The following is a 27,414-nucleotide window of genomic DNA, read 5'->3' as shown; positions in this document are numbered from 1 at the left end:
TACTGACGTGTTTATTAAGCATCATTTTAAAAACGTCCCATTTTTCTTCTGTGTGTAACCCTGTGAAAAACCTTTGCCTGTAATATGTTGCAGAGATAACCTTATAATACACAAAAGCCATGAATATCCTGTAAATAATATCCTTCGGCCTCGTGTTTTTATATGGTCATGAAACTCCTCGGTAATTTATAATATCCTTATATTTTACAAGAGGGGGTACTTTATTCACTATATAATGACCAAGTTTGCATGTCTAAAGTTTAGTGTTTTAGTTGTCTTTTTATAGAGTTGTTTCTGCAACAGAATCTCAAAGGAGACCAGGGATGGGCGAATTTGACCCGTTTCGTCAAAAATTCGTCGCCGGCGAAATGTCGCAGACGCCCATTAAAGTCTATGGGCGTGAAAGAAAATTTGTCTCGCGCCGAAATTATTTTGTCGCGAGTTTTTTTTTTTTCGGCGAAACAATTCGCCCATCCCTAAAGGAGACCATGTTATGATCACTATTCCCTATATTGCAGCCAAAATTGTTCACTGCTGTTGTTAAAGTGGTCAATCTTCAGTTCTGATGAGTCAGGACATTTTACAAAAGATAAAATGGCTTTGACAGTGTGGCAAAATTTTTCTGACAGTGAGAAAAGTAAATGTGAAACATTTTGAACTACTGCAAGTTATGATTATCTTTTTGTTTTTTATAAAACTCCTTAGTTTTAATAGACTGCATTCATTTATAATGAACTGCTCACTTACATGCCTTCAACTCCATTCCTTCCTGAACACAACTGAAATGTCAGTAAGGTCATATGTAATTCCATAATAAAATGTTAGGGCATAACACAGTAGGCATGAAATGCCACAAATATCTTACCTTCCTCTTGCAGAGCAGCAGCAGCACAGATAGTGTATAAATTAACAGCTGGAGCACTGGCCACAAGTAAATTGATCAGAAGCATTTGGTAGTTCAATCCAAGTAGCTTTGAGGTTTTAAAATTTTTTTTGGGCACATAGCCCAGAAGTTCGAGGGAATATAGTTTAGGAGACAATTAGGCTACAAAATCGTATTTGGTGAGGACATGCCTAAGAGATTAATTCTTGTATTTTATTTGGCCTGCTTGTAACCACAAGCCTGCAGACCTATCTAGGGTTAGTCATCTGGACACCCGTTATCTAGAAAGCTCTGAATTACAGGAAGACTTTCTCCCATAGACTCCATTAAAATCAAATTATTAATTTTTTAAAAAAATATTCCTATTTCTCTGTAGTAATGAAACAGTACCTCGTTCTTGATCCCAACTAAGAAACAATAAATACTAACTGAATGCAAAACAACGTTAAATGATTTTTTAGTAGACTTAAAGGAACAGTAACATCAACAAATTAAAGTGTTTTAAAGTAAAATAAATATAGGGGCAGATTTATCAAGGGTCAAAGTAAATTAGAGGGAATTTTCGAAATAAAAAAACTCTAAGTAATTTTTTGGATACTTCGACCATCATAGTAAAATCGTTTGAGCGTACGTTAAAAACGATCGATTCGAAGTATTTAATCGCTCGATCAATTTTTCATTCGACCGCAGAATACACAAATTTGATGAAAAAAGTTCGAATTTGATATTCTAAGTATTTTAATTCGATGGTCGAATTTCGAAGTATTTTTACTTCAAAATTCGACCCTTGATAAATCTGTCCCATAATGTAGTGTTGCCCTGCACTACTAAAACAGCTGTGTTTGCTTCAGAAACACTACAATTGTTTATATAAATAAGATTCTGTGTAGCAATGGGGCAGACATTAAATGGAGAAAAGGCACAGGTTACATGGAAGATAGCAGATAAGCTCTGTAGAACATAATGTTATCTGTTATACACTCTTTAACCTGTACCATATAGCCTTTTTTCAATTTCCACCATTGCTACACAGCAGCTTGTTTATATGAACTATAATAGTGTATATGAAACGTGTTTTTTTTGTTTAAAATTAAACATTTCCATTTGATGCTTTTCTTATGTTTATTTCACAACTGATAGCTCAGCGTTTCAATAAAAGGAACATTATACTTATAGATTGCTAATTTTTTTTGTATGTTAAAACTGATACTATTTGTATAGGTCAGTCATCTCAGGATCTGTGCAAAAGATTGCTAGAATCCCATTGATAAAGCAGGAATAAACTGCTGCTTCTATCCGATGCATGTATATATATATATATATATATATATATATATATATATATATATATATTATATATATATAAAAGCAGTGTGCCGGAGAGGCGAGTCAAGTAAAAAACAGTACACATGGACATTCTGCATCTGTAAACTATAGCTCAAATTGTGCCAGTTTAGATAACTGACCTATTATGTGTTGTTTCGCAGTGTAGCTATTGCAAATGACATATTTGTCTAAAAACAATGATTTAGCAAAAGGAACATTCTTCCTGGTAGCAAAGTGTTTATGAAAAACTGTAACAGCTGTGAAGCCTAATGGTAAATCTATAGTACTTGGCATGTACTTAGTTTCAGCCATGCTTTATCTGCAGCATGCTGGGAATCTTGTCTGAATGCCTGCTTTGCTATGTTGAGCAATTGCTGATCACTGTAGGAGTACACAAAATGGAAAGACAATTGTGCTCAGCATAACTGTGTAAAATCCTATAGAGAGATTCATTATGTTCAATATGGACATTACTGTAAATCATACGTTGGCATTCTTTTCTACAAAAGACCAGCCCACAGATAAATATACCATGTGGATATCTTTTGTAGTTGGTCTAGATTTATTTCAACTAAACAATGGAAAAAAAAAAACATATTTCACATACTTTAACTGGCTTATCTTATTATATACACAGATCCTTGCAAAAGTATTCAGACCCTTGAACATTTTTTTTATGAGAAAACCCCTGAAAGATGAAGTTTGCATAATTATGTAAACCTTGCACTTTATTACTAAAAATACCACCTTCTGAAACAATAATTTTGGGGAAAGTATGTTTAAATCTAGAACCATTCTCAGTTTTTAAACAGTGCTACAGATTCTCACTGAATAAATATCTGATATTTGATTGGGCAAGTGTGGGGCATGTAGCTGTTTCTTCTTGAGCAACTCCAGTATTACTTTAGCCTTGTGTTTGGGATCATTGTCCTGCTAAAAGATGAAATATGACCAAGCTTCAGTTTTTTAGCAGGCCCTGCTAATGAAAAAGCAGTCCGCTACATGATGTTAGGGCATCACTGTGATTCCATAGTAAGCGCTTCTATTACGACCTGCAAGAATTTGTTATGCTTTTATATTATCTGTGAGGGGTTTCTCCAGGTACTCTGGTTTCCTTCCACATACAAACAGAGAAGGTAAATTGGCTCCTGAAATTAACTGATTAAAGTGTGTGAATGTGATAGGGACCTTAGATTGTAAGCTCCACCTCATGTGAATGATGTGTAACCTCTGTGAGTGCTGAGTAGATGCCAGTGCTATATAAACAGCTTATAAATAATACCACCTCTATATTTTATTGTAAGTGAAGCACGCAAGCCTCATCTAAACTTATAAATTTGGAAAAATTATTCAATATTACTCCACAGCAGTGTGCCATTAGGAACACACTTACCCCAGTTATTCCTGCAAAAGGTACTTTTACAAAATATTTAAATGCTTTAATATTTATACAAATAGCATATTTACATTTTTAAATTTTTAAAAGAAGAAAAAATAGTTTCACAATAATAAACAAATTTTGAGTTTAAGTACTTTGATTTCGGTACAGGACTTGTTATTCTAGAAAATGTGAGAATTGGCCAAGGGTCTAATCATTTTTGCAAGGTACTGTATATAAACACACACACATATATATATATATATATATATTTTTTTTTTATTACCACCTCAAAGATTTCAAGTATATTTTATATTGGTTTGTTGAGAAAAAAACAAGCTCATTACAGCGGTATAAAACATTAGTTTACTGTTATTTAATAAATATAAACTCACTTATGAAGCACAGCATTGGGATGAATATACGGTCAAACACAAAAGGCGTAAAGGTAGCAAATAAACTAAACAAGTTTGGTCTCATAACTGGAATATAATTAATGTTTTTTGGATAGGAACCTGATTTTGAATTACCATTCCTTCATATCTGCTGCAATCAATCCACAGTATCATAGTTAATCTTTTGATACAGTAACATTTCATATGGCACAGTAAACAAACATAAAACTTAATTATACAATACAAAAGGAAAACCATAATCAGTTATAGGCATAACAGGTGACAGAATACTGTATAATTTATATTGTCTTCACTGCCACCTATAGTTTCCAATAACTTACTAAAAAACACTTTTTTTTCACACTGAAGTTCATTCACAGGTTCGAATCCAGAAAAAGACAGATGCTGAAATAAAACTATCCTGTATATTTTTTTTAAAACTAGTTTAGTAAAGTTTGACAAAATAATGGAACAATGTAGATGCGTGTTGTATTTTGGTTTTTTCAAGATACGTAAGGTGCAAAAACTTCCTAAGAGGCATTTTGTTATAAGCATTTCTTGATAAGAACGCTAGGAAAGTCATACAGTCAACAGTACAGCAATTTTGGGACACACACTCTGGTCGTATGCGGTTACAAAAAATGGGTAAAGGGAATCTAATTATACACACACATATAAAGCAGGAACTGTTATAGTGAAATGTTAGGAACTTGTGCTAATTATTTGTTTCTTTTACCTGATTAAACCAATGCCTTGCCTAGGAGATTCAGTGCATTAGCAAATGTAACTAGTAAAGATCACTCATTGAAAGTCAGCCTGGGCAAGTATCTCAGACACTATCTAAAGCTTTGCAGGAATCCGGCTACACTCGTTGCCTAGCAGCTTAAAAATTAAGCATTATCTACAAAAAACGGTTTCAGAATAAAACAGTCATATCCAGTAAATTGATCCCTCCACCCTTTCTACTCTAGTGAAGACAATAGAGTTTTAGGAAACAGATCAAGTAAATAATTAATTCACATATAAAATAAGGAATTATTCTCTTTTCTTTTAAAAAGGTACCATAGTCATACAGAAATAGCTAGGAACAATATTGAAATCTAATGGGGCAATCAGACAAAAATAGATATTTTAAAGGGGATTCTCCATAGGAATGCATTTGTACCATTGTTAAGGTGCATGGCTACGTTAGGGCTGTAAACTAATATATATTTGGATTTCAGCTGATTATGACATTTATGCTAATATTCTGCAAGTGCTTCTTCCCCAAACTGAAATTACAGTCTCACTCACATTTAAAGATAAAAGGGGTTCGGGTAGGGGATCTATTATCTAGAAAACTTTATGACTGAACAGGCAGTTCTTAATTATTTACAGATATGCTTTTAATCTGTAATAATGATACTTTGTACTTGATGATAACTAAGCTACAGTAAATCCCAAATGATGGCAAAACAGTCATGTTTTTTTTTTCCTTTTGTTGAAATGTGTTTTAGTAGCTTTAAGGCATTGAGCTCCAAATTATGGAAAAACCCTGGATCCCAAGTATTCTATATAACAGATCCCATAACTATATTAATCTTAGGGGGTTATTTATCAAAGGTCGAGTAGCTAAAGTCCAGTGTATGAATTATTATTAGTCTTAAGCTGTTACATCTTAGATCAGAAAAATAACATCCCTTCAGGTATTAGAAAGCATAGCTCTTATCACCCTACAGATGTTTCTAGCTTCAGATGCTATTTTTTTAAATGGCGAGTTTCATACCTTACTTTAAGGCAGTTGCTGTGATTTATGTTGTACTACTGCTAACATTTTCCAGCATATGAAGACTATTGCAGAATACTGCATGTTGTAGTGCCTAAAAGCGAAACATCTGTGCTGGACACCACTTCTTTAAGACAACTTTAAAGACTATGGATTATTCATAACAGTAACAGCAACACACTCAGTTACCCTTTTGGGGGATAAATAGATTTTTGTCATGGATTTTCACAAACACATACAAACAAAACAATGGCACCACCTGTCTTTGTTTCACTGCATATTTTGAGGTCCAGACACATTAGTACAGAGTAGTGTTATTGCATGTATTCACTTACATCATTGTTACATTTTCTACCATGTAACCATCAGTTGAGAATGGAAATGTAGAGTTGACAAAATTGTGTCATAACAGAAAGGAATATTATTCTCCATGTCCTTTCTTATTTGCATTAGAATTTCAACTGAGCATTAGTGCATAGTTAATAATGGTTTGTGTACTGGAGTAAATTATCCCTGTAGAAGAGTAATCCTGATTCATCTCAGTACAGTGTTCTACACTGTACTGTAAAGAGTGGGTATTATAACACTGAATATTTTCACTGAATGTTCTATGTTCAGGCAACTGTTGCATCAATAGCCCTACAATAGCCAAATTTGGCATGTTGTTTTCCATGTACGTACCACATCTGTTGGGTTTTTAACAAGTCAGTACAAACAATTAACCAATCTCTTCCATGTATTGACCATTGCAAGGGTAGGACCACATCTTGGCATCTCAAGATTCAGCCTATTAAGGCTTAAAACAATATTTTAAAACAAGAGCAGATATTAATATGAAGTAAAAACCAAACGAATTTGCTCAGTTAAAAGGAGCTTATGCAAATGCTCAACCAATGTTATTTTGAGGTGCAGTGGCTAATTATTGAGAGTGCACAGGTATGAAGCAAGTGTAGTAAATAAGAAAAAAAAAAGACGAGAATAGGCACACAACAACCGTTAACAATGGTACATCTTAGCCAGCTAGTAAGGACTTCCTGGAACATGTTTTAAAACTGATTCTACAATATAAATGTAAGCATAAACTATCATATAAACCATCTGGAACTTAAATCCTCATGTACAAAATGACTGAAAATCTCTATTAACTAGTGCAGTGCATGTGATTTTATATATATTTTTTTTCCATTTTTTTTAAATAAGTTTATAATATATGAAACTAGTATCACGTTCTGATTCTGGAGTGAGACACATTACAAAACAGTATCTTTAACTTCACTGACACATTCTAAATTGTAGCCGCAGAATGCAAACTTGATGATTCCATTTTCGGGCCAATCACGTGTCAAGCAAAGCTCAATGGCTTCAAGTGAAATCAAGGTCCTTAGTATTCTAAACTCTTGTCTCGGGGTCATGTCTTCCATCTCATGGATAACATTTGCTTTTCAAAGGCTTAGGGTTTAGAACCGACTATAGAGCAACATTTTACAGTAAAATAAAGCTTTACTGGTCAGCACATGAAATCAGCACAGCTGCCTGGGACATTTCTTTCTTCTGTCCATCTCGGGAAAGGCCTCCTCTTGGACTTCTGTTGAAAGAACAGTAAAAATATACATATAAGGTCAAGATAAAACATCAAATTAAAAGTAAAGTAGGATGAAATATGCTCTAAGTACAGACACCCAGTTAAAATTATGAACCAATAATTAACCATACACAATGCATGGAACCTGGGTCTTTCCATAATTTAGATCTCCAAATCTTAAGTCTACTAATTACATTTTCAATATGATTAAAAAATCATTTGCACCTGTGGGCAGGTGGTAAGGACAGTGCACTGGTGCGGGCAGCGCCTGCTGCTGCTTCGTACCTTGCACTTCTGAATGATGAACATTACTGATAAACACAGTCAATGTTGTATTAGGGATGGGAGCCTCAGGTCTCTGCGCTACATTTAGGTTGGGCATATTTGGTATAAATATGCTAAAATATGCAAAATTTGCTGATTACATTTAATGATCTCTAAAAGATTATCTATTTTTGCAAAAATGCAGCATAAAAGAGCAACTAACCTATGAGCATTTTCCATTGCTGCTACCTCAGCCAGAGCAGCAAGACTAAAAAATGCAGATACAGCAGGCATGTCTTGGGCAATACTACTATTCTGTTCTGCATCAGTTTCTCTAGAGATTAAGACTTCATCTCTACATGTTGCATCTTTGTTGCAGATCTTTTCACAAATGCTAGGCAGTGGTTTTCCATCTATAAAAAAAACAGAATCAGAAAGCAACCAAGGTTATATTTTACTGGCAATGGAATAAAAATCAAATATCATTCAAAAACAAAAAATACTGTCAGCGTCGGCTGGAGTGTTGTTAAAGTACAACAAAAGGTTAATAATGATTCTGGCTGAAAACAAAGGCATTAAGCACCTACTGTGCAGAGTGAATTTCATGTCTCTGGATTCAATCAGACGTAAACTGCCTGCATAATCTCAGAGTCACAGAATTGGGCGACAGTCAAAATCCTTTGTTGTTCCCATCCCTGCCTTGGGCACTGAGGCATTGTGTTACAGCCAGAAACGTAACTAGAGGGGGGCGGGGCCCTGGCGCAGGACGCGCAGCCGGGCCCCCCGCCCCCTCCGTACACCTGGAACTGGCCGGCGCAAAGTGGCGCGCAAACTGCCGGGGGGCCCTGAGGGGGTGCGGGCCCTGGCCCGCTCGCACCCCCTGCTCCCCCAGTAGTTCCGCCACTGGTTACAGCATATTCTGCGCATGCTTGCAATTTGAATCTCCCTTCCCTTCTTGCCTGAAACAATCCTATCTTCATTTGCATGACCCCAGTGAGCCCGCCCCCAGCCAATAGGATTTGAAGCATCTTGTTGCTATGACAATGCTCTACTCTTTGTGCCCGTTACTTGTTAGGACAGAGACACATTGTCAGATTCGGGGAGAATATTCGCCCAGTGACAAATCTCCTCTTCTTCGAGGCGACTAATCTCCCTAAACTGCCTTTCCCTCAGCTAGAATGAAAATAGCCAGCGGGATAGCACTTGGAGCGCTTAGTTTTCTGAAGTCACCTGAAGTTGCCCCACGAGGAAACTTTGGGTGAGTTCGGAAAACAAAGTGCTATGAGTGCCATCCCGCTGGCGATTTACATTCTAGCCGGTGGGAAGGTAGTTCTGGGGAGATTTGCCGCCCTGAAGAAGCGGAGATTTGTCGCCAGCAGACTAATCTCCCCGAATCTGACCGTGTGTCTCTGCCCTTACACTGAGCTGCAAGCAGGAGAGGGATCGTCTGGGGGGGGGGGGAATTTTTGGCACATGCGCATTAAAGATTCTTGGCAGAAGGCAGGAGCAGGTCCTTCAGTAAGATGGGTGCTGTGTTCTAAAATGCTTGTGAGATTACACCATTAATATCTTTCTTTAAAAACGCTTTTCAGGGGAAAAAACATAGCGATCCCGGAGTATACCTGTAGTATGAAGACTGCTGAAGGAGACAGTGTATAATCTTTGCCTTTCCTTCTCCTTTTATAGTAAACTTGTTCTAGAACAAAGCTGTCCAACTGTAGGTCTGGATATGCTGCACTCTGTTCTTCACTAGTTTTTTAAAATACCAAATTCTGATACTCATATTTATGACATAATTTCAATACAGTACATCCTGCAAACATGAACGGGTAGCTATGATTCTAAACCATAATGCAACAAAAGGTGAGCCTAATTGTTTTGGATTACCCAGACTTTAGCACCATGGTAAGCTTACTCATGGTTTTATGTATCAATAAACTGCCTTGCTGACCCGATTGCTTACTTCCTTATCCCTGCTTTGCTGTTCATGCAAAACACATTATATAACTTCTAATAGTGCAAATATGCAAAAGTCAGTCTGGTATCAAAAAAACACTGTGGTACAATTTCTGAACAACCTCATATGGTTAGTACCTGAAATCTGTCCTTTTAATGACGCCTGTCCATCTACAGATCTAACAAGGTGGGTTATCTTCGATTTTCTTGCTTTTCTTTTTTGGCTTCCTACCAGGGGCTCCTGAATGGCTGTAGATTCTGGAATGCTGGAAGCTGATGCAAAATTACTGGCCCTGGGTGAGTTCTCCCTGTTGTTTTTATCTTCTGATATGGCTGAAACACAACACATTGTCAGCTACAGCATAAAAAAAGAAAAGTTGGCACACGTACATCATCATCAGAACTTGCATAAATTATGTCAAAGGGACAGTCGTTGCAAGTCAGCATGTAAACGGAAACTTTTACAGCTCAAGGTAAGGGAGTGGAATTTGTACTGCGTTCATCGGTGTGCGTATGTGCGTATGAGCTGAATACAATCTGAGAGGACACTTGAGCAGTCGAATGTGCCTGTGCCTGTGTTTCATAGGCTTATGTGCTATATGTACTAGCAATGGTAGTGCGTGTTGGGCAATTAAGAATTTTGTTTGTTTGTTAGTATTAATATATAAATGCAATTGTGTGAATACAGATTGCCCAATGGGCACTATTTTTGCTATACATATATATATATATATATATATATATATATATATATATACAGATTGTGAGAAATAATGCCCTGTGCCAACAGAATAAGTATATATAAATTAGAAAAAAAGAGAGCTGTTGCACTCTAGGTGCTAGTAATAGACACAAAGTGTATTAGTATGATAGACAGTTTAACATTTTTTGAATAATTAAGCCTTTTGTTCAGCATGAAGAATGAACCACCCTTTTAAAAGGTAAATGTGGGCTAATGAGAAACAGGTGTATAAACTTCTTTGTGATGATAAAAAAGCTTTTATTAAAGAGGTTGTTCACCTTCCAAACCTCTTTTCAGTTCATTTCCGATAGTACACCAGAAATATAGACTTTTTTTCAATTACTCCTTATATTTTGAGTGTTTTTTTGATATTGAAATTTCTGCTTCTCATGTTTTTCTAATTTTTCAGCTCCCTGTCTCCGTAGCACAGCTCTTGGAGGTACCACCGATTTGGTAAACTGTTCTACTTTGACACATTAGTATCTTATATAAATATATTTCTTATATGTATAACTGAAGTTTTATTTAAGGCAGCAGTTTAATAAATAACTGTCACAAACCCCCATTTGGGGAAAAGCAGAATTCCTACGCATGTACTTGGTTAACCCCCCTAGCATCTGGGATATGCTAAACCTAACCACATTGGTTAAATATATTGCAAAATATGGGCAAACAATCCCTGTTTTGCATTTTTAAGTAGCTTAAGGCACAAAATGTGTCAATTTCCTTAATATATTGATAATGGGTTGAGTGCAGAGGACCTCTTGTCTATCTATGAATTTTTTGGTCATAGTCTAATTGCATTGGTTTAAAAATTAGAGAAATTAATTACTTCCCATTTTTTTGCTATAGTCCCATAATTCGTAACTTACTGAATAAATATTGGGGTGGCACTGACAAAACTTCCTGCATGTGAGGGGTGGCGAAATGGTTCGACTAAATCAAAGGTAAGCATTTCCCCATGTATACATGAGGAATTATGTATACATATGGACAAAAATGAATATGTTTTTCTTTTATCACAGATCAACCAAGCTTTCTGTTGTATTTAGTTGTATATACAGTATTTTTGTTTTAAATATTTTATTGCTGAAAATACAAAATATTTTCGTTTGTTCTTAACAGTTTTCAATCCGGAATGCACCGAATCCTTAAAATTATGTAACTTTGTGTCGCAATACAAGGAAGTAAAAATTTTTAAGCCACGTGCTGCATGCGCAGAGGTTCCATGTAACATTTGTCATCAGTATATCTGTAAACAAGAATAATAAGTATTTTGCTTAAATTACTTTTTTCAAGAAATTTATAACACAGGGACGTCAAAATGTAAGATGAGGACAAACATTGGCTGCAATATATAGCACCCCCGCTGATTCAACAATAAAACAATCTTTTTTGCAATCCACAAGAAATATGCCAAAACATAATTTACAAATACAGCAAAAGTCTATAAAAAGTGTTGTTGCATCAAATCTACTTCACTCAAAATCAACACATGGAAGAAACATATAGTGACAAAGATACCTTTATCCGAAATCATTTGTTTGTCCTTTTTGTGCTTGTATTTGTTTACGATTTTGTGAAAGAAGTTCTTTTTCTGAGGCTGGAATACACCTGCAGCAAATATAGTACACTTTCAGGTAGGGAATTTTTTATACAGTATATTTCTGTTTCCTTTTCTTCTTATTTCATGAGAACCCATTATGGCACAACAAATAGCTAATTCATGTTTCAAAGATGCCAATAATGCTAAGATCTTTATAATATCAAAAACTTGATAAAAATAGTAAAAAGAAAACAAGCGATAAAATTCTGTCTCGTTTATAAAGCATACTTTCAGTCAGCCAATCCCACCACTTAATAATGGAATAATGAAGCACCAAGTCTACAATAATCTGTCAAGTCTAACTGCTGTAAGTGATTCAAAAACCCTATTAATCTAGACAACATGGTGGAGTATTGTTGGGCAGTTAGCTGAATTGCGTTAACTTTTTTCATGTGTGATCACATTGGACATTGTGTCTTTCCATGTTGATATCTGTTTTGATGAGAAAATGATACAGTGTATGGTTTTCCTATACGCTTACCTTTATTGGCTTTCTGTGGCTCATCTACACCATCGCTGGCCTTTTTCTTCTTCCTTGGAAGTACTGTATTTTTGCGATCAAATGTAACAGGGCTGTATTGAGGAAGGCTATTAAATTTCTTTTCAAACTCTTCTTCCAGCTTTGCTAATCTTTAAGTCAAGAGTGCAAATAAAACAATGTCAGAGCCATATTACTTTTGTAAGTACCCAAACACAAATTAATTAAAAGTGGTATTAACTAGTTAATGAGAAAAGTCATCTTACGCACGCAAAGAACCTTGTGAAGATTACCTGCCATATAAACAATGTTCCTGATTCCTGTCATCAGGATTCCACTGTGTCCTCCATACTCAGGGCTCACCAGAGATTAAACAGTCTGCCTCAGTATGGGTGCCCAGTGAAAAATTAACCCCTTTATCCTCTAAAAAAAAGTCTCAGATGCTGTAACCACTGATTTTGTAAACATGTAACCCAATAATTAGCACAAACTAACAGTAATAACAGCTTTGTGTATACAGGTATATAATCTGTTATCTGGAAACAGTTATCCAGAAAGTTTCAAATTACAGAAAGAACATATACCATAGACTTCATTCTAATCAAATAATTCACATTTTTTTTAAAAAAAATGTTTCCTTTTCTCTGTAATAATAAAACAGTACTATGTACCTGACCTCAAATAAGATATAAGTAATCCTGTCTGGAGGCAAAGCACTATGGTATATATTTTTTGTGCGGGGGGTTCAGGGTGGTGCTTTGAAGCGTGTCTGGATTCCCTCTGCACCTAGATCCAGAACACAGTGCTGATGGATGCAAGGCAGCCTTGTTCTTACTGCCTACCTCTTTGATTATTCTAAAAGCACCTGTCTTTGGGTCCTACTTGTCTCTAGTTCCGGAGTGGAAACTTGGGTGCAGAGTACAGTGCTGATGGGCTCTGCACCTTACCAATAGCACCATAGGGCAGGTGGTAAGTATAGAGTTGTGTTGCACCCTGCATGCATTGGTGCTACCTAACTTGGACGACTGAATGCTTATGTGCCTCCCTAACTAAGCTTCCAAGCTCATGAAAACAGTGCTACTGAATGCAGGCAGCACTATGTTCATGGGAAGATGCAGGTCTATGCAGCCTGTTTCTAAATGCAGTGACCTGCAGCAATTTATCAAGATACAGGGCAGGGTACAATGTACAAAAACAATAGGGGATTGTGCACCCTACCGTGCACTTAATATATGTCTATGGCTCATTTGCTAAATTTTCTGTGCTCTGTGGAAGTTTCCCAGATGAGGAGTGGCTTGATAATCCAGTCTATTTTGAACCTAGAATGGCTGCACAGCTTTATGTCATCGGCCATATAGTTCAGGCTCACTTTTATATCTGTTTAATATATTTCAAAATATTTTCAGATAAATATGTAGATGCTGACATTTTTTCATTACAATAATGGCCTACAGATAATACATGGCTATTATTTTAAATGAGTTTTAAAGACAATCACTCAATGCTATTGTTGCTAAATTCTGTATTTATAAAATATACCCAAGAGTCGACTCTTCCTTTGGTTTAATTTTTTTCAGCTTTTTACTCCCAGTGGTTCCAGTTTGATTGAACGCCCAAATGTCTTCATTCCAACATCCTTCATGGTCTGATAAGCAGCCCTTTCCTGAGTTTCTTTTGCCTGGACAATTTAAAAGATGCTTTATCAATTAATATAAAAAAATTTACAGTTGCTTAAAATAATGGGGTGATTTTTGAATGATAATAGTGGTCATTTATAATGCCTAACGAGATGTGCAAAAAATGCTGCAATTAAAAAAAATGACATTAAAAAAAAGTAAAACTGCTCCAATTGGCCTTTTTTGTCCACTGTACCTACTGAAGTTAAAAACCATACTGACAAATGAAGGCTCTCTGTAGCCAATGCACTTCGGTCTTTCACGTTACATATAACAAAAGAACGGTCTGATGGTCACGTAATCTGACCAGGGAATGGCTGCAGGAGGTTGTCATGCTATTTACTAGCCTAGTACTTCATATACAACACATTTCTTTGTCATGATTTAGTTTACAATCTTATTACAGAAAACTAGATGTTTAAACAAAAAAAAAGCTCCTGGTACAAATACAATTTTTTTAAGATTTTCAGAACAGAATGTATCTGTTTTGGTGGTCTATGAGACCATATGAGTGTTCTCCTATTTTCAAATACCTTGTTTTCATCATTAAAGGGAAACTATACACTGAACACTGCAGGTATCTATAAAAAGATATGACATAAAACAGCCCGTATGTAAATCACTGCTTTATCTAAATAAACAGTTTTCAGAAAACTATACTTTTCTTGTGTGTCCCATTGGATTATCCTAACAGAAAACTGCCATCCTCTGGTTCATATGATTCACTGTGCTTACAACCATACAAACCAAGTGAACACATACAGTACATGCTAGGTTACATTAACCTGTCATTTACTCCCACACTTTTTCCTATTGCAGTTAGAGCTGCATTATTTCCTGTCAGCACACAGACCATCACAAAATGGACGCTCAAGATAAAACATGTAAAAGGCCAATATTTTATTGATATGTCAATATGGTAAATTTTTAATACGTCATTATGTATTAGTTAAGTATTCATTCTGAAGCTATAGTCCTTGAAGACTTACCTCTGTCAACATTGGCCCGCAGTGATGTCAGCATGCCTTCAGACACTAGTGTCTTATAAAGAGCACCTTTACAAGATCGTTCTGATTTCCTTGACCCACAAGCTTCTGTTTTTTTATTGCTGTTACAGTCCTCAGTTTTAAGCATTTCTTGCATTTCTGGCAAGCACATGGGAGGCAGCTCCTCAGTAGGAGAAAGTGGCTCTGATTTTAAACTTTCAGGAGTCTGGGAAGGTAAATCTATGATTGATGCAGTAATTATGGGTTCTGGCACATACAGCTCTTTGGTGCTGTCTGAGAGTTTATCCTTCTGCAATTTTCCTTCTTTTGATTTCACTTTTTTCTTTGTTGACTTTAAATCAAAAATGCTGTGTTTTGGGCTAGTAGCAATGAGTGCCTTCTTGCTTGGAGAACTGGAAGATTGCTCAATACCCCAGTCACCTTTTGCAACAGCTTCTATAGTGTACATGACACTTTCAATATCAGACTCCGATGATTGCCTTTTTTTACAAGTCTTCTTTGGGGATGCATTCTCTGCAGCATCAGGGTCTGATTTATTCTTTTTCTTCTTCTTTTTTACTTTTTCTCGTTTCACAAGTCCTAAAAGTTCAGCATCTATAGGTTCTAGGGAGTGTGTTTTGTGCTTTTTAGTTTTAACATTGTTGGGTTCCGTTTTCTCACAGACATGTGAACTATCGTTGAGATTTCTAAAAATCAGGTCCTCTGATGAGCCTTCAGTTTCTTCCTTCGTGGGAATAGGCTTTCTTACCAAATCGTCTGCATCTACGTTGCTGGATATTTCTATTTTGACAGCTTCAGAAGCCACACACATCTGTAAAGAATGACAACTTTAGATCAGGTATAGAAAAAATCTTCTTCTTACTACCACTCACAGTGATTTTTTTTTTTAAAAAAAAATATGCATTTAAAGGAGAACTATTGTGAAAATGAAAATTTAATATAAGCTTCCTCATACTGAAGTGAGAAAATTTCTAAATATACAATCAATTAAAAAATCTGCATTGTTCCTGAAATAATCAAGTTGATATTCACCATTCCTCTCTCAGTATCGGTTTCTCTTCATTCTGTCTTCATGCAGCAGTAGGTTGTCAAATAAATGATCCAATATATGTTAAAGAGGGCTCCCTTTCCTAGCAAAGCTCACTCAAATTGATTTGACTGATTCCAGTACAGTACAAACAAAATCTAACAAAAACAACTGCCTTTTGCACAAATTCTGGTGATTTTAATAGATCTAATACATTTTCTAGGTAAAAGGAGCCCCCCTATAAGATATATTGGATCATTCCTCTGACACCCAACTCCTGAATGAAGACAGAATGAGGAGAAACAGATGCTGAGAGAGGAATAGTGAAGATAAACTTGATTATTTCAGAAACAGAACATCATTTTTAATTGGTTGTATTTAGAAAGTTTCAGGATGCCGAAGCCAATATAAATGTTTCATTTTCACGAGTTCCCCTTTAAATATCAGGTAGTGTTACCCTTAATTGGTAAACATTGTGTATGTCCTTTACAAACACTTCTATGGTTTAAATAAACAAGCTTCAGTGTCGCTAAAAAAGGAATAAAGCTATTGGCACATGGGTTGGTTTGTTGGTATGTTTCTCTCCATCTTTGCTTTTTAATCAGGAGGAAAGAAGAAGCAGATTCGATTTAGTCGGCTGTAGCTGCACTGATTGGACTGAGTGCAGCTACAAAGAGCGGAGATTGGCCTGAAAAACTTGAAACCAGGCATTTTCAGGCCTATCTCTGCCTGCTTTGTGTAGCTGCACTAAGGCCAAACCTGTGCCTGTCATTGCAGTTACAGGAAGCTGCTGACTAAATCGGATCAGCTTCTCTCCACAACAAACAACAACAGTTTAGACATGGTGATTTTTTTTGTTTACTGTGCTTTTGGACATGTATTTTAACAGAGCACAATCGACTGTAACTTTCTATCAAGAAAACAGATTATTTATAACTGATATGCTTGTAACAAGCAGAAAATTGAAGGAAAGAGCTCAAGCTTATGTACATTGTGAAAACATTTCGTGTACGTTTGTTCATCCTAAAGGTATATTGTGTGCCTTTGCTACAGTGGTCCTAGGTTTGTAAGTTCAACAATGAGAATAAATGGCAATGATGGAGTTTTGTGTGAGTACAAATTTAGTATGTCTCTAGGAGTATTAAAAAATATATATATGATCATCATCTGTAACACCACTACTGAAAAGGACGTTAGCTTTCTGCATATTCATCCAAAATAACAGTACAGAACTGCATCACACTTCCCTAAATCAGGAAACATTTCCTTTTGGCACACCTTTGCAATTCATCTATTCCCAATGTACTCACATGAGGTGATTTTGATAGTTGCAAAATTCTGACAAAATAGCAAATAAAGCAGAAATAACCCCTGCAATTTTTTTTAGGCCCCTTCATCAAGCATGATGTTCCACGTGCTCTGCTAGCATGTGTTTATACGTGCATCAATCTGAAGATTTAAGGTACTCACAAAGAGAACCTCTTAAAAGACCTTATTTATAATGCTATTCAATGGCTACGTAGGACAATATGCATAGTTACATTTCCAAGTGTTACCTCTGCAAGCTGAAACAATGCTGATGTTCCACACTGCTTTTCTGATGTAGATGAATCAGAATGGGATGAACTTGAAGATATCTACACTCAAAACCAACAAACATATCAGTTATGTAAATGAAAATAAAATAGTAATAGGTATTAACACAATATATGAAATGTATGACAAGTAATGCTTATACATGAGACTCATGTATGGTTTAATTAAAAGACTAGGCATGTATCCAAACCAATGACATATGTTATAAAAGATTTGTTCAGCTGTTCTCTGTTTTCAACAAGAAAAGTCTATTGACGTTATCTTTTTGGATAAAAATGCTGTTTTTTGTTCCCAACATCACTTCTTATGACAAATCTTTAATATAGCTGACAGACAAGATGTTATTATGAACTACATATCATCAGGATGTAACTACACTGCAACTACATGCGATGAGGGCATTCAAGAAAAGCTAGTGTGTTGTACAGCCCTAATGTTTAACAGGGCTAATTCAAATAATGCTGATTAAATAATTGATGTTTATCATAGCTGTACTGAAATCCTATATACAGTTCTAAGCCATGTTAGGGAGGTTCAGCAAGCCTTGAATAGCTAAGAGTAATTTACTTCGAGCCCATAGTGTCCATAGTCAATGTTGAATAGCAGTTTCAGTCTGGGAAACATCATATGCACAAAATAACTACAAATTAAACTGTAAATATTCCTCCACAATGATACAATTCACAAAAAGTCTTATTTCTGTAGCTATAACTGCATAACTTCAGACAACAGAAAGGCTGTAGTATGTAGTCAGTAGCCTACTGGCATAAGTATCGTGTGAAAACCATGGCCTCCTTGACAGAAATTTGAGTGCAATTTGTTCAGAAACTGATGGTAAAGGTTAAAAAAATCCTGCAGGAAAAGGATCACATTGGGAAGTTGATAAGTCTCTCTGTCCCCAATACAATCCAATCACTGGCCCAGAGGCCAATCAACCAAATGAGACTTATTTATCCACCACTACAGATTTGTACATATAGAGGTAATAAAACAGAATCTGATTAAATTCTAAGAAGCCAGAAAAGGTGGGAACAAAAGTGAAATGAGTCTCTGTACTGTTTAGTATGACACATAAACAGGTATGAAAACAATGGATTTTCGACACAAAATCAGTTTACTGGATTCATGCTGAATATAGCTGTAATATTGCCATTTTAAGTGCATTATGACCATTATTTTGCTAAATGTAAGAACTGCCAAATGTTGTAGAATGATTACCTCTGAATATTAACATAAATATGTTACCTCTGCTAAATGGAAAAGGGAAGACTTCACAGGAACAGCATTGACACAATTAATCTTTGTTTGTGAAGTATCTGAAGATATCTGCAAACAAAAACACATTAATGTCTTCGAACAGTGTTACAAACATTGGATCTTTGTGTTTTTCTGCTGAAACACAATATTAATACAATATAGATGAGTAGGGATGGACGAATTTTTCGCCTTGTTTTGCCCTCACGCGCTCAAAAAATTTTTCGCCGAGCAACAAAAATTTTAGGCGAAACGAAATGGTTCAAATTCGCCCATCCCTATAGATGAGGATGCAACTAGTTATATTGGCAATCTAACAATGGCTAAATACTATCGCTCATTTACACTCTTTATTATGCAAATGTGCAGAGAAATAATACTGTTTGCAGATAATAAACTATGTCCTAATATGTTACTGTATATTTTAAACACCTTTCAATCCTGAATATAAACAAACTAAGAATTTCTCAACCTTTGACCAACATTTAAAAGACACAAGCAGCTTGGCAGATTCAGCAGCTATGCAGTTAAGTATTTGCTGGAAATTCAACTTTCCAAAGGTATTTGTTTTCAGTGGAGTTACAACCTCCTATGTTCATGGTAAACCCTTTAATTGCTATCAGAATTGACCAACAATCCTTTTTCAACATCTATTTTCTTTTGTATTTTTAGAGAGAGAATCCTAATAAGCATAGACTCCCCTGATCTATTGTAATACAGGTTTGAGACCTGTTATCCAGAATGCTTTGGACCTGGGATTTTAAGGATAACAGATCTTTCCGTAATTTGAATCTTCATACCATAAGTATACCAGAAAATCATGTAAACAATAACTAAATCCAACAGACTGGTTTTGCTTCCAATAAGGATTGATAATATCTTAGTTTGGATCAAGTACAATGTATATCCCTTAAGAGGGATATAAATGAGCTGGAGAGAGTGCAGAGACGTGCAACTAAATTGGTTAGAGGGACGGAAGACTTAAATTATGAGGGTAGACTGTCAAGGTTGGGGTTGTTTTCTCTGGAAAAAAGGCGCTTGCGAGGGGACATAATTACACTTTACAAGTACATTAGAGGACATTATAGACAAATGGCAGGGGACCTTTTTACCCATAAAGTGGATCACCGTACCAGAGGCCACCCCTTTAGACTAGAAGAAAAGAACTTTTATTTGAAGCAACGTAGGGGGTTCTTCACAGTCAGGACAGTGAGGTTGTGGAATGCACTGCCGGGTGATGTTGTGATGGCTGATTCAGTTAATGCCTTTAAGAATGGCTTGGATGATTTTTTGGACAGACATAATATTAAAGGCTATTGTGATACTAAACTCTATAGTTAATATAGGTATGGGTATATAGAATTTTAATTAAAAGTAGGGAGGGGTGTGTGTATGGATGCTGGGTTTTCATTTGGAGGGGTTGAACTTGATGGACTTTGTCTTTTTTCAACCCAATTTAACTATGTAACTAACTATGTAACTAACTGTTATAATTACAAAAAAAAAGCAATAATTTTTAAAAATTTGGATTATTTGAATAAAATGGAGTCTATGGGAGACGGCCTTTCTGTAATTCGGAGCTTTCTGGGTAACAGGTTTCTAGATAACGGATCCTATACTTGTAGTGTGTTCTCTATCACACTCTAATGTTTTATGAATAAATAATTATATTTTAATCTCTAACAAAGGCACATAAAAATAGGTAAACCCTTAAAAGTAAAGCTTGTTGTAAAGCCCTTTAACTTTTGGTGTCATACCTCAGCAAACTGAAAAAGTGCAGACTTCTCACTTTGGTTAGCAGATGCTGGTTCATCTGAATGTGATGTGCTGGAAGACATCTTAAAATAATACATAACTGTAAATACTCTGAATTTGTAAAAAAAAAAAAAAAAATAATACACCATTAGCAAAAAGTTGAATAAGTTGTATTTATTATGCTATAAAAAGTTTTACTAATGAAGTCTATGGAGGCACAATCTTCGATGCAAACAGAGAAAAATCCAAGGTGATCCTTGCCATGTCCTGTAGAACCCACAAGAACATGCTTTATATGCTCTGTGTCTGTTTTGCTTCTTGGTGTGCAGAGTGATTTGTTTTTTGGAAGTGATATTATGCAAGATTGGCCAAGTTGGCAGTGATTATTTTATAAATGCAGGTGAATAAGCAAAGTAGATAATGTAGAATGTACTTTTCAGTAAAATGGACAGTGAAATAAATAAATGGAAGATCACATTTTTTATTATTTGCATTCTTATTTTCCTCTCTTTTTGTCTGGTTGCTGGGGTCAGCTATGCCTTGCAGAAAATGAGAACCATTCAGAGGCTCTCCTATTCATCTTTCATTCAAACTACTGTCTATTTGACCCAAGCAACTAAATAACAGACCAGAAAGAAAATCGATTTCTGTAACATTGTTTCACTAGTCAGAACCAGACATCAAGAAAGGATAAACAAATACTGTTTTAAGTTGCAGGTTATTACAGGTATGGGACCTGTTATGCAGAATGCTTGGGACTTTCCAGGTAATGGATCTTTCCAAACTGTGGATCTTCGTACATTTAGGGGCCGATTCACTAACTTCGAGTGAAGGATTCGAAGTTAAAAAACTTCGAATTTCGAAGTTTTTTTTGGGCTACTTCGACCATCGAATGGGCTACTTCGGTCTTCGACTACGACTCGAAGGATTCGAAGTAAAAATCGTTCGACTATTCGACCATTCGATAGTTGAAGCACTGTCTCTTTAAAAAAAACTTCGACCCCCTAGTTCGCCACCTAAAACCTACCAAACTCAATGTTAGCCTATGGGGAAGGTCCCCATAGGCTTTCCTAAGTTTTTTTGATCGAAGGATATTCCTTCGATCGTTGGATTAAAATCCTTCGAATCGTTCGATTCAAAGGATTTTATCGTTCGATCGAAGGAATAATCCTTCGATCGTACTATCTGCGCTAAATCCTTCGATATTCGAAGTCGAAGGATTTTAATTCCCAGTCGAATATCGAGGGTTAATTAACCCTCGATATTCGACCCTTAGTGAATCGGCCCCTAAGTCTACTAGAAAATCATGTAAACATTAAATAAACCCAATAGGCTGGTTTTGCTTCCAATAAGGGTTAATTACATCTTGGTTTGGCTCAAGTACAAGGTACTGTTTTATTATTATATAAAAAGGAAATTATTTTTAAAACTCTGGATTATTTGGATAAACTGGAGACTATGGGAGATGGCCTTTTCTGTACATTCTGTGCTTTCTGAATAACGGGTTTCCAGATAACAGATCCTATACCTGTAGAAATAATTTCATGACCAATGAAACTTTTTAAAGAATTAATATTGTATAGTTTACAGAGGATTACATTTTTTCATTAGCTAAAAACCTTTAAACGTGTGTGTGTGATTTGTATATGTGCATATGGGGAGGCCGATTTATCAAAGTTCGAATTTCTAATTCATGTGAAATTTTTAAAATTCTAATATACTCACAATTTGACTGGGAGGTTATTTAAGAAAACATTGGAATGTCTAATATCTATCTAATGGTTCCGACCCGAAAATTTTTCTCCCGAATAAAAAAAATGTCAGGAAGGCTATTAACATCTCCAAATGGCTAGACAGAGACCTGACATTGACTTGTACATGAACTCGGCATGTTTTAGGTGACGAATAGTCGAATAAGAACTGTTTCCATGGCCGAGGTGCGATAAATCTCACATTAGAATTTATATTCCAATTGAGGGTTTAAAATTAGAATTTGTGAATTTTGACACTTGAAAATTCTAATTTACTATTCAACCCTTGCTAAATCTGCCCCATAAAAATATGGGACCTTTTTTTTTAGAATGCTTGGGACCTGGGGTTTTCTGTATAAGGGGATCCTTCTGTAATTTGTATCTCCACATGGTTGGACTGGAGCCTTGGGGGCCCACCTGGGCTGCATACGAAAGGCCCTCCTGGCAGTCCCCGGGGGCCCCCTCCCGAGCTTCAACTCCCTGGCCTGCTGTGAGCTATTGGTGGACACGTTGGGCGTCACTGTATTAGTTCAAAGTTAAATACATAAATTTTAAGTTTTTAAATTTTAAGACTTTAAGTTTTCGCATGTTATCGCTGTGAATATTTTTCCCCCAAAATATTCACAGCGACTAAGTTTACTAAACAGCGATGCGCTCAGAAGTCATTGCGATCACTACGTTAACGAACCAGCTTACGTTGGCGGTAATTTTAGCGAGTTGCGAATTTTCTGGCGACAAATTAAGTTTGCGAATATTTATGCTATAAAATAGCCTTTTTTTATGGCGTTTGTTATGGCATGATTCATGGCCAGATATGTATCTTCAAAACTGCTAAACTTTATAGATATTATCAACAACACAGTAAACAGATTTCACCCAATCAAACATGTGTGCATCATATAAATCCACATTTCAATACATCCAGTCACAAGACTTACCCCCTGCCAATAGAATCATATAAATAAAATTCATAAACAAGTTTTAGCAATAAATCTGTGTGCATCATATAAATGTAGTTTAATCTAGGCTGTCGAAGCCTTGGGTCCCTCCTAGCCATAATAAATCTTATTTCAACTGAAAAAGCTGCTTTAGCAGCAGACAAAAGAATAATCCAAAACATCTTTGATTATCCTGTCACTTCTCTCTTCTACTGTCAGGAACGGCAACAGGAACAGAATGATGGGTAAAACAAGGTGTTATGGAATATTTCCTGTCCCCTTGAGAATTTTCTGGCAAAAAAATAAATTACCACCACTATAAAGATGGCGGTAAAATTTCTGGCTTTAATTTTGTCTTTCATACATTTTGCTGTTTAGTAAACCAGGCATGTGTATGTAGCGTTATTTTCTGCAAATGTGACAACTGGCGAAAACATATTCTTGCCCAAGAAAATTTGCTAATTTATATTTACCGCAGGTTAAACTGTCGAAAACATATTCAGCGATAAATTTGTCAGTATTTTGTGTATTTTGGTCTGCATCAATTTTCACTTCATGGGCAATTTCTGGCAGATATATTTAGTCTGCCTAAGAAAATAATACATTGTTTTTTCAGAAACATAAGATTTCTATGTGCTTGCTTTTTTGTGTAATTTCACTTCTGTAACCTGATAATAATAACTAAATATGAAAAATAGTATCTATTTTTTTGGGTCCCTGGAGTGAATGGAGGAGCGCAGGGTGGGCCTTCCATTCCATATTGAGTGTTTTCAGCTGCCCAGCAATAGGCAGCTTTTGAATTAGGCTGCAGATGATCTGCAGAAAAATACAGGTGTGGGACTACATGTCAGAGCTTCCCCTGGAAACCTTCTGCTGGGTGAGGGTGAGTGGGCCGTGGACTGTGTTTCCTTGCTGAGCTGAAGTGTCGGAGAGAGAGCGCCAAGTGACTAGTGAGAGGAACAGAGAACCTCTCCCAAGAGATTGTGTGCTACGTGAGTGTCTAACAGAGTATTCTGGAAGTATTGTGTTTTTGTGAACACCAAGGTGTGTGTGAAAGTGGGACTGCTAAGAATATGTGAAGCAAGTGTGCTGAATCTGTTGGTTATGTTTATAATAAAAGCCAGCCAAGCTGCATTGAACTTTTGAAGTTGGTGTCAGAATCCATTTCTGTGCTTAAACTGTGTAGTGGCTTTGGTCCTAGCTAACCTGAATGTCACTATATATATATATATATATATATATATATATATATATATATATATATATATATATATATATATATACACGTTGTGACATTCAGAACACATACGCATAGTATTGCTTTTTACTTCAAACTGCAAAGATTTGCTAGAGTAGAATTTCTGAAAATTGCCTCGAAGTTTGAACTTGCACAGCATCTTATCTGCCATGAGTTTGATGATACAATGAAGATATCCAATATTATTACAAACCTGAGTTTCATGTTGAGTTGCCAAAATGAAAACAGTGAGCACACAAATGAGCAAAACAATGAATGCAGAAATAAAACATGCAATAAACAGCTGCAAAAAAAGTGTACAGTGTAATACAGTATAAAGGCACAAGGCTGCTGGTCAATTCAGTTAATTTTTCCATATTGTGGAACAACAAGGTTAACAAATGTGGCAAATTTCATGCTGGAGTTTATTGGAAAATGTTATATTGTGTAAAAATATATAATGGAATATAATGAACATTACATAATAGAAGCTCAACATAAACAGTAATCACTTATATTTATAAATATTGATGCAAAAAAGTTTATACCTCATCAAAGTGAAATAATGAGGAGTTGTTTTCCTGGGGAAACCGTGATTCAGTTAAAGGACAAATATCTGAAGAAACCTATAATTTAAAGAGAAAAAATACATGAGTTATACTTTGCATTCTGAAATATGCTGCACATACACCCATTTATTTACATAACTGTGGTAATTAATGGATTCTGTAACATTGCTGACCATTACAGGGATGGTTTACAAACATTGGAAATAAACAACACCATTGGTGTTTTTTAAATTGTGACTGGTCAAATGTAATTGCTGATTGGTTGCTATAGGCAATATTTATCTTCAATGTCAGGTAACCAGCCCCATGCTTTCTTTATGAAAAAATGTAAAATGTGGGTTTACTTCTCCTTTAACCATCATAGGTCTCAGTATGAGAAACTCTAAAGATAGTATTATTTTTAAAACCTGTGACAGAAGGTCCATTGTCTTATGCACTTCCAATAGAGCGAAATGGAACCAAGAGCACACATCTTAACTGATCAAAGGGGATTAGCATATATGAACACTATAAAAGCACAAAACTTGCATGGATGGCTTCGTAACCCTTGTTTTAGACTTATGGCACATGAGGGTGCACACAAAAATATGAACATTGTGGTTCTCTTGCACATTTGATTCAGGCAATATTTCCCCCCCCCTCATAATAATGATATGATAAGCACTGAAAGTAATTTAAGAAATTTTAGTACGATAAGATAATATCCTGCAGCTTCTTAATATATTTACTTAAAGGATAAGGAAGGTCCTTTTTACTTGGGGTGCCAAAAGTTAGGCACCCCCAAGTGATCTCCTTTAATTTGCTAAAGAGAATAAAAAAGAGATCAAAACAAATGTAATTACCCACCTCATGGTCACTTAAATGTTCCACACTTTCAGTCACAGCATGATCCCCATGTGCAGTCAAGGCATGTTCACCAGCAAGAAGCAGCATACTCAGTCCACCCATCTGTGTGGGATCTGGTTAAGAGTATTACATTTTTAGTTGGTCAGATGGCAAACTTCTGGCACTTCTCTGATTGGGTTTATAGTGTCAGTACATTTTTCACATTTAACATTTTGAAAATTCAGCAGCATTTCTATAAACTGCAGCATGTGGCTAAAATTAACAGTGTCTTGGAGCATCAGAGTGCGTAAAAGACAGGCTATATATATATATATATATATATATATATATATATATATACACACACACATCACACAAAAGAAGTAAAATTACCGGTATAAACGTTGTATTTACGGAAATATACCAAACGTACCAAATTAGCAAAACAAAAATCTTTTTCAAGAACAACTAAAGGCATCAAATTATTTATACAGGCAGTCCTTGGGTTTGTTCTTAAAGGAGAATTCAACCCTTTAAGAAAAAAACCCATACCCCCCACCCAATGGAGTCCCCCCCTACCCCCTTAAAGGATTGAATTCTCCTTTAAGTTGAATTTGTATGTAAGTTGAAACATATACACGTCTCTCTCTCTCTCTCTCTCTCTATATATATAATCTGTGACAAGCGACCGCACTCTGAAGACCGGACCGGGCTTAATCTGTGTGGGTGCAGGGTCAAAAAATTCATATAGAGATTTGTTGCAAAGAGCCGCACACCGATGTTATTTTCATCAAAATAGTGATTTTATTTAGTGTACTAAATAAAATCACTATTTTGATGAAAACAACATTGGTGTGCTTAATAGTGATAATACAATGTGCAATGTTTGCTACTGCTGAGCTGTTTAAAAGCAAACATTTACAATGCTGCAGATTTATAAATTTTTGTGTGACTGAGAAAAAATTTTTAATAACCAAGACCACAATCAAATTTTTTCCCCACAATTGCAGATATTTCTACATTTTTTCCCATTTGGTCTTTAGTCGTGAGATTTTTATTTTTACAAATTTGGTGTGATAAATTGTGGCAAAAAAACATGATTTTCACAAAAAACATTTTTGCACAATTTGCATGAATCACAACAAAATTAAAACCTTGCATATTAATAAATCTGCCCCTGGGGGTTACTAGACCTGGGCACACTTTCTATTAACTATTCGTAGAAAGTTGATCCAGGGACTAACCTCTTGCAATTAGAAATTCATTTTCTCCCCTCTGAGACACTTCGAAGAGGCTTGAGGTGGGTTTATTTCTTCCTCTGGATCAACTAGCAGTTAGTAATGGAAAAGTGATATTTTTCACCTTATACCATTCCTTTCGTAAAATTTAAAGTAATCTGCCAGC

At 35.8% G+C, this 27,414-nt stretch overlaps 1 protein-coding gene across 4 annotated transcripts in view; it reads right to left on the bottom strand.

The window, feature by feature from the left end:
• Positions 1–3,934: 3,934 nt before the first annotated feature.
• The window catches only part of bbx.L (bobby sox homolog L homeolog), a 62,732-nt gene continuing 39,252 nt past the window's right edge, over positions 3,935–27,414 (bottom strand). For 3 of the 4 annotated variants that reach the window (XM_018246983.2, XM_018246982.2, XM_041582288.1), the window contains exons 6-17: positions 26,032–26,144; positions 25,165–25,242; positions 20,693–20,773; positions 18,927–19,007; positions 17,642–17,722; positions 15,041–15,869; positions 13,915–14,053; positions 12,379–12,527; positions 11,816–11,905; positions 9,688–9,882; positions 7,817–8,006; positions 3,935–7,332 (exon numbers count right to left, since the gene is read on the bottom strand). In XM_018246983.2, coding sequence (XP_018102472.1) covers positions 7,248–7,332; positions 7,817–8,006; positions 9,688–9,882; positions 11,816–11,905; positions 12,379–12,527; positions 13,915–14,053; positions 15,041–15,869; positions 17,642–17,722; positions 18,927–19,007; positions 20,693–20,773; positions 25,165–25,242; positions 26,032–26,144 — 2,111 coding nt within the window. In that variant the 3' untranslated portion in view covers positions 3,935–7,247. The remainder of the gene's footprint in view (positions 7,333–7,816; positions 8,007–9,687; positions 9,883–11,815; positions 11,906–12,378; positions 12,528–13,914; positions 14,054–15,040; positions 15,870–17,641; positions 17,723–18,926; positions 19,008–20,692; positions 20,774–25,164; positions 25,243–26,031; positions 26,145–27,414) is intronic. The other variant, XM_041582289.1, reaches the window with a different exon arrangement.

Source organism: Xenopus laevis, chromosome 2L (genome assembly GCF_017654675.1).
Source record: "Xenopus laevis strain J_2021 chromosome 2L, Xenopus_laevis_v10.1, whole genome shotgun sequence".
Taxonomy (NCBI): Eukaryota; Metazoa; Chordata; class Amphibia; order Anura; family Pipidae; genus Xenopus; species Xenopus laevis.
This window is presented reverse-complemented; position numbering and strand designations above follow the sequence as displayed.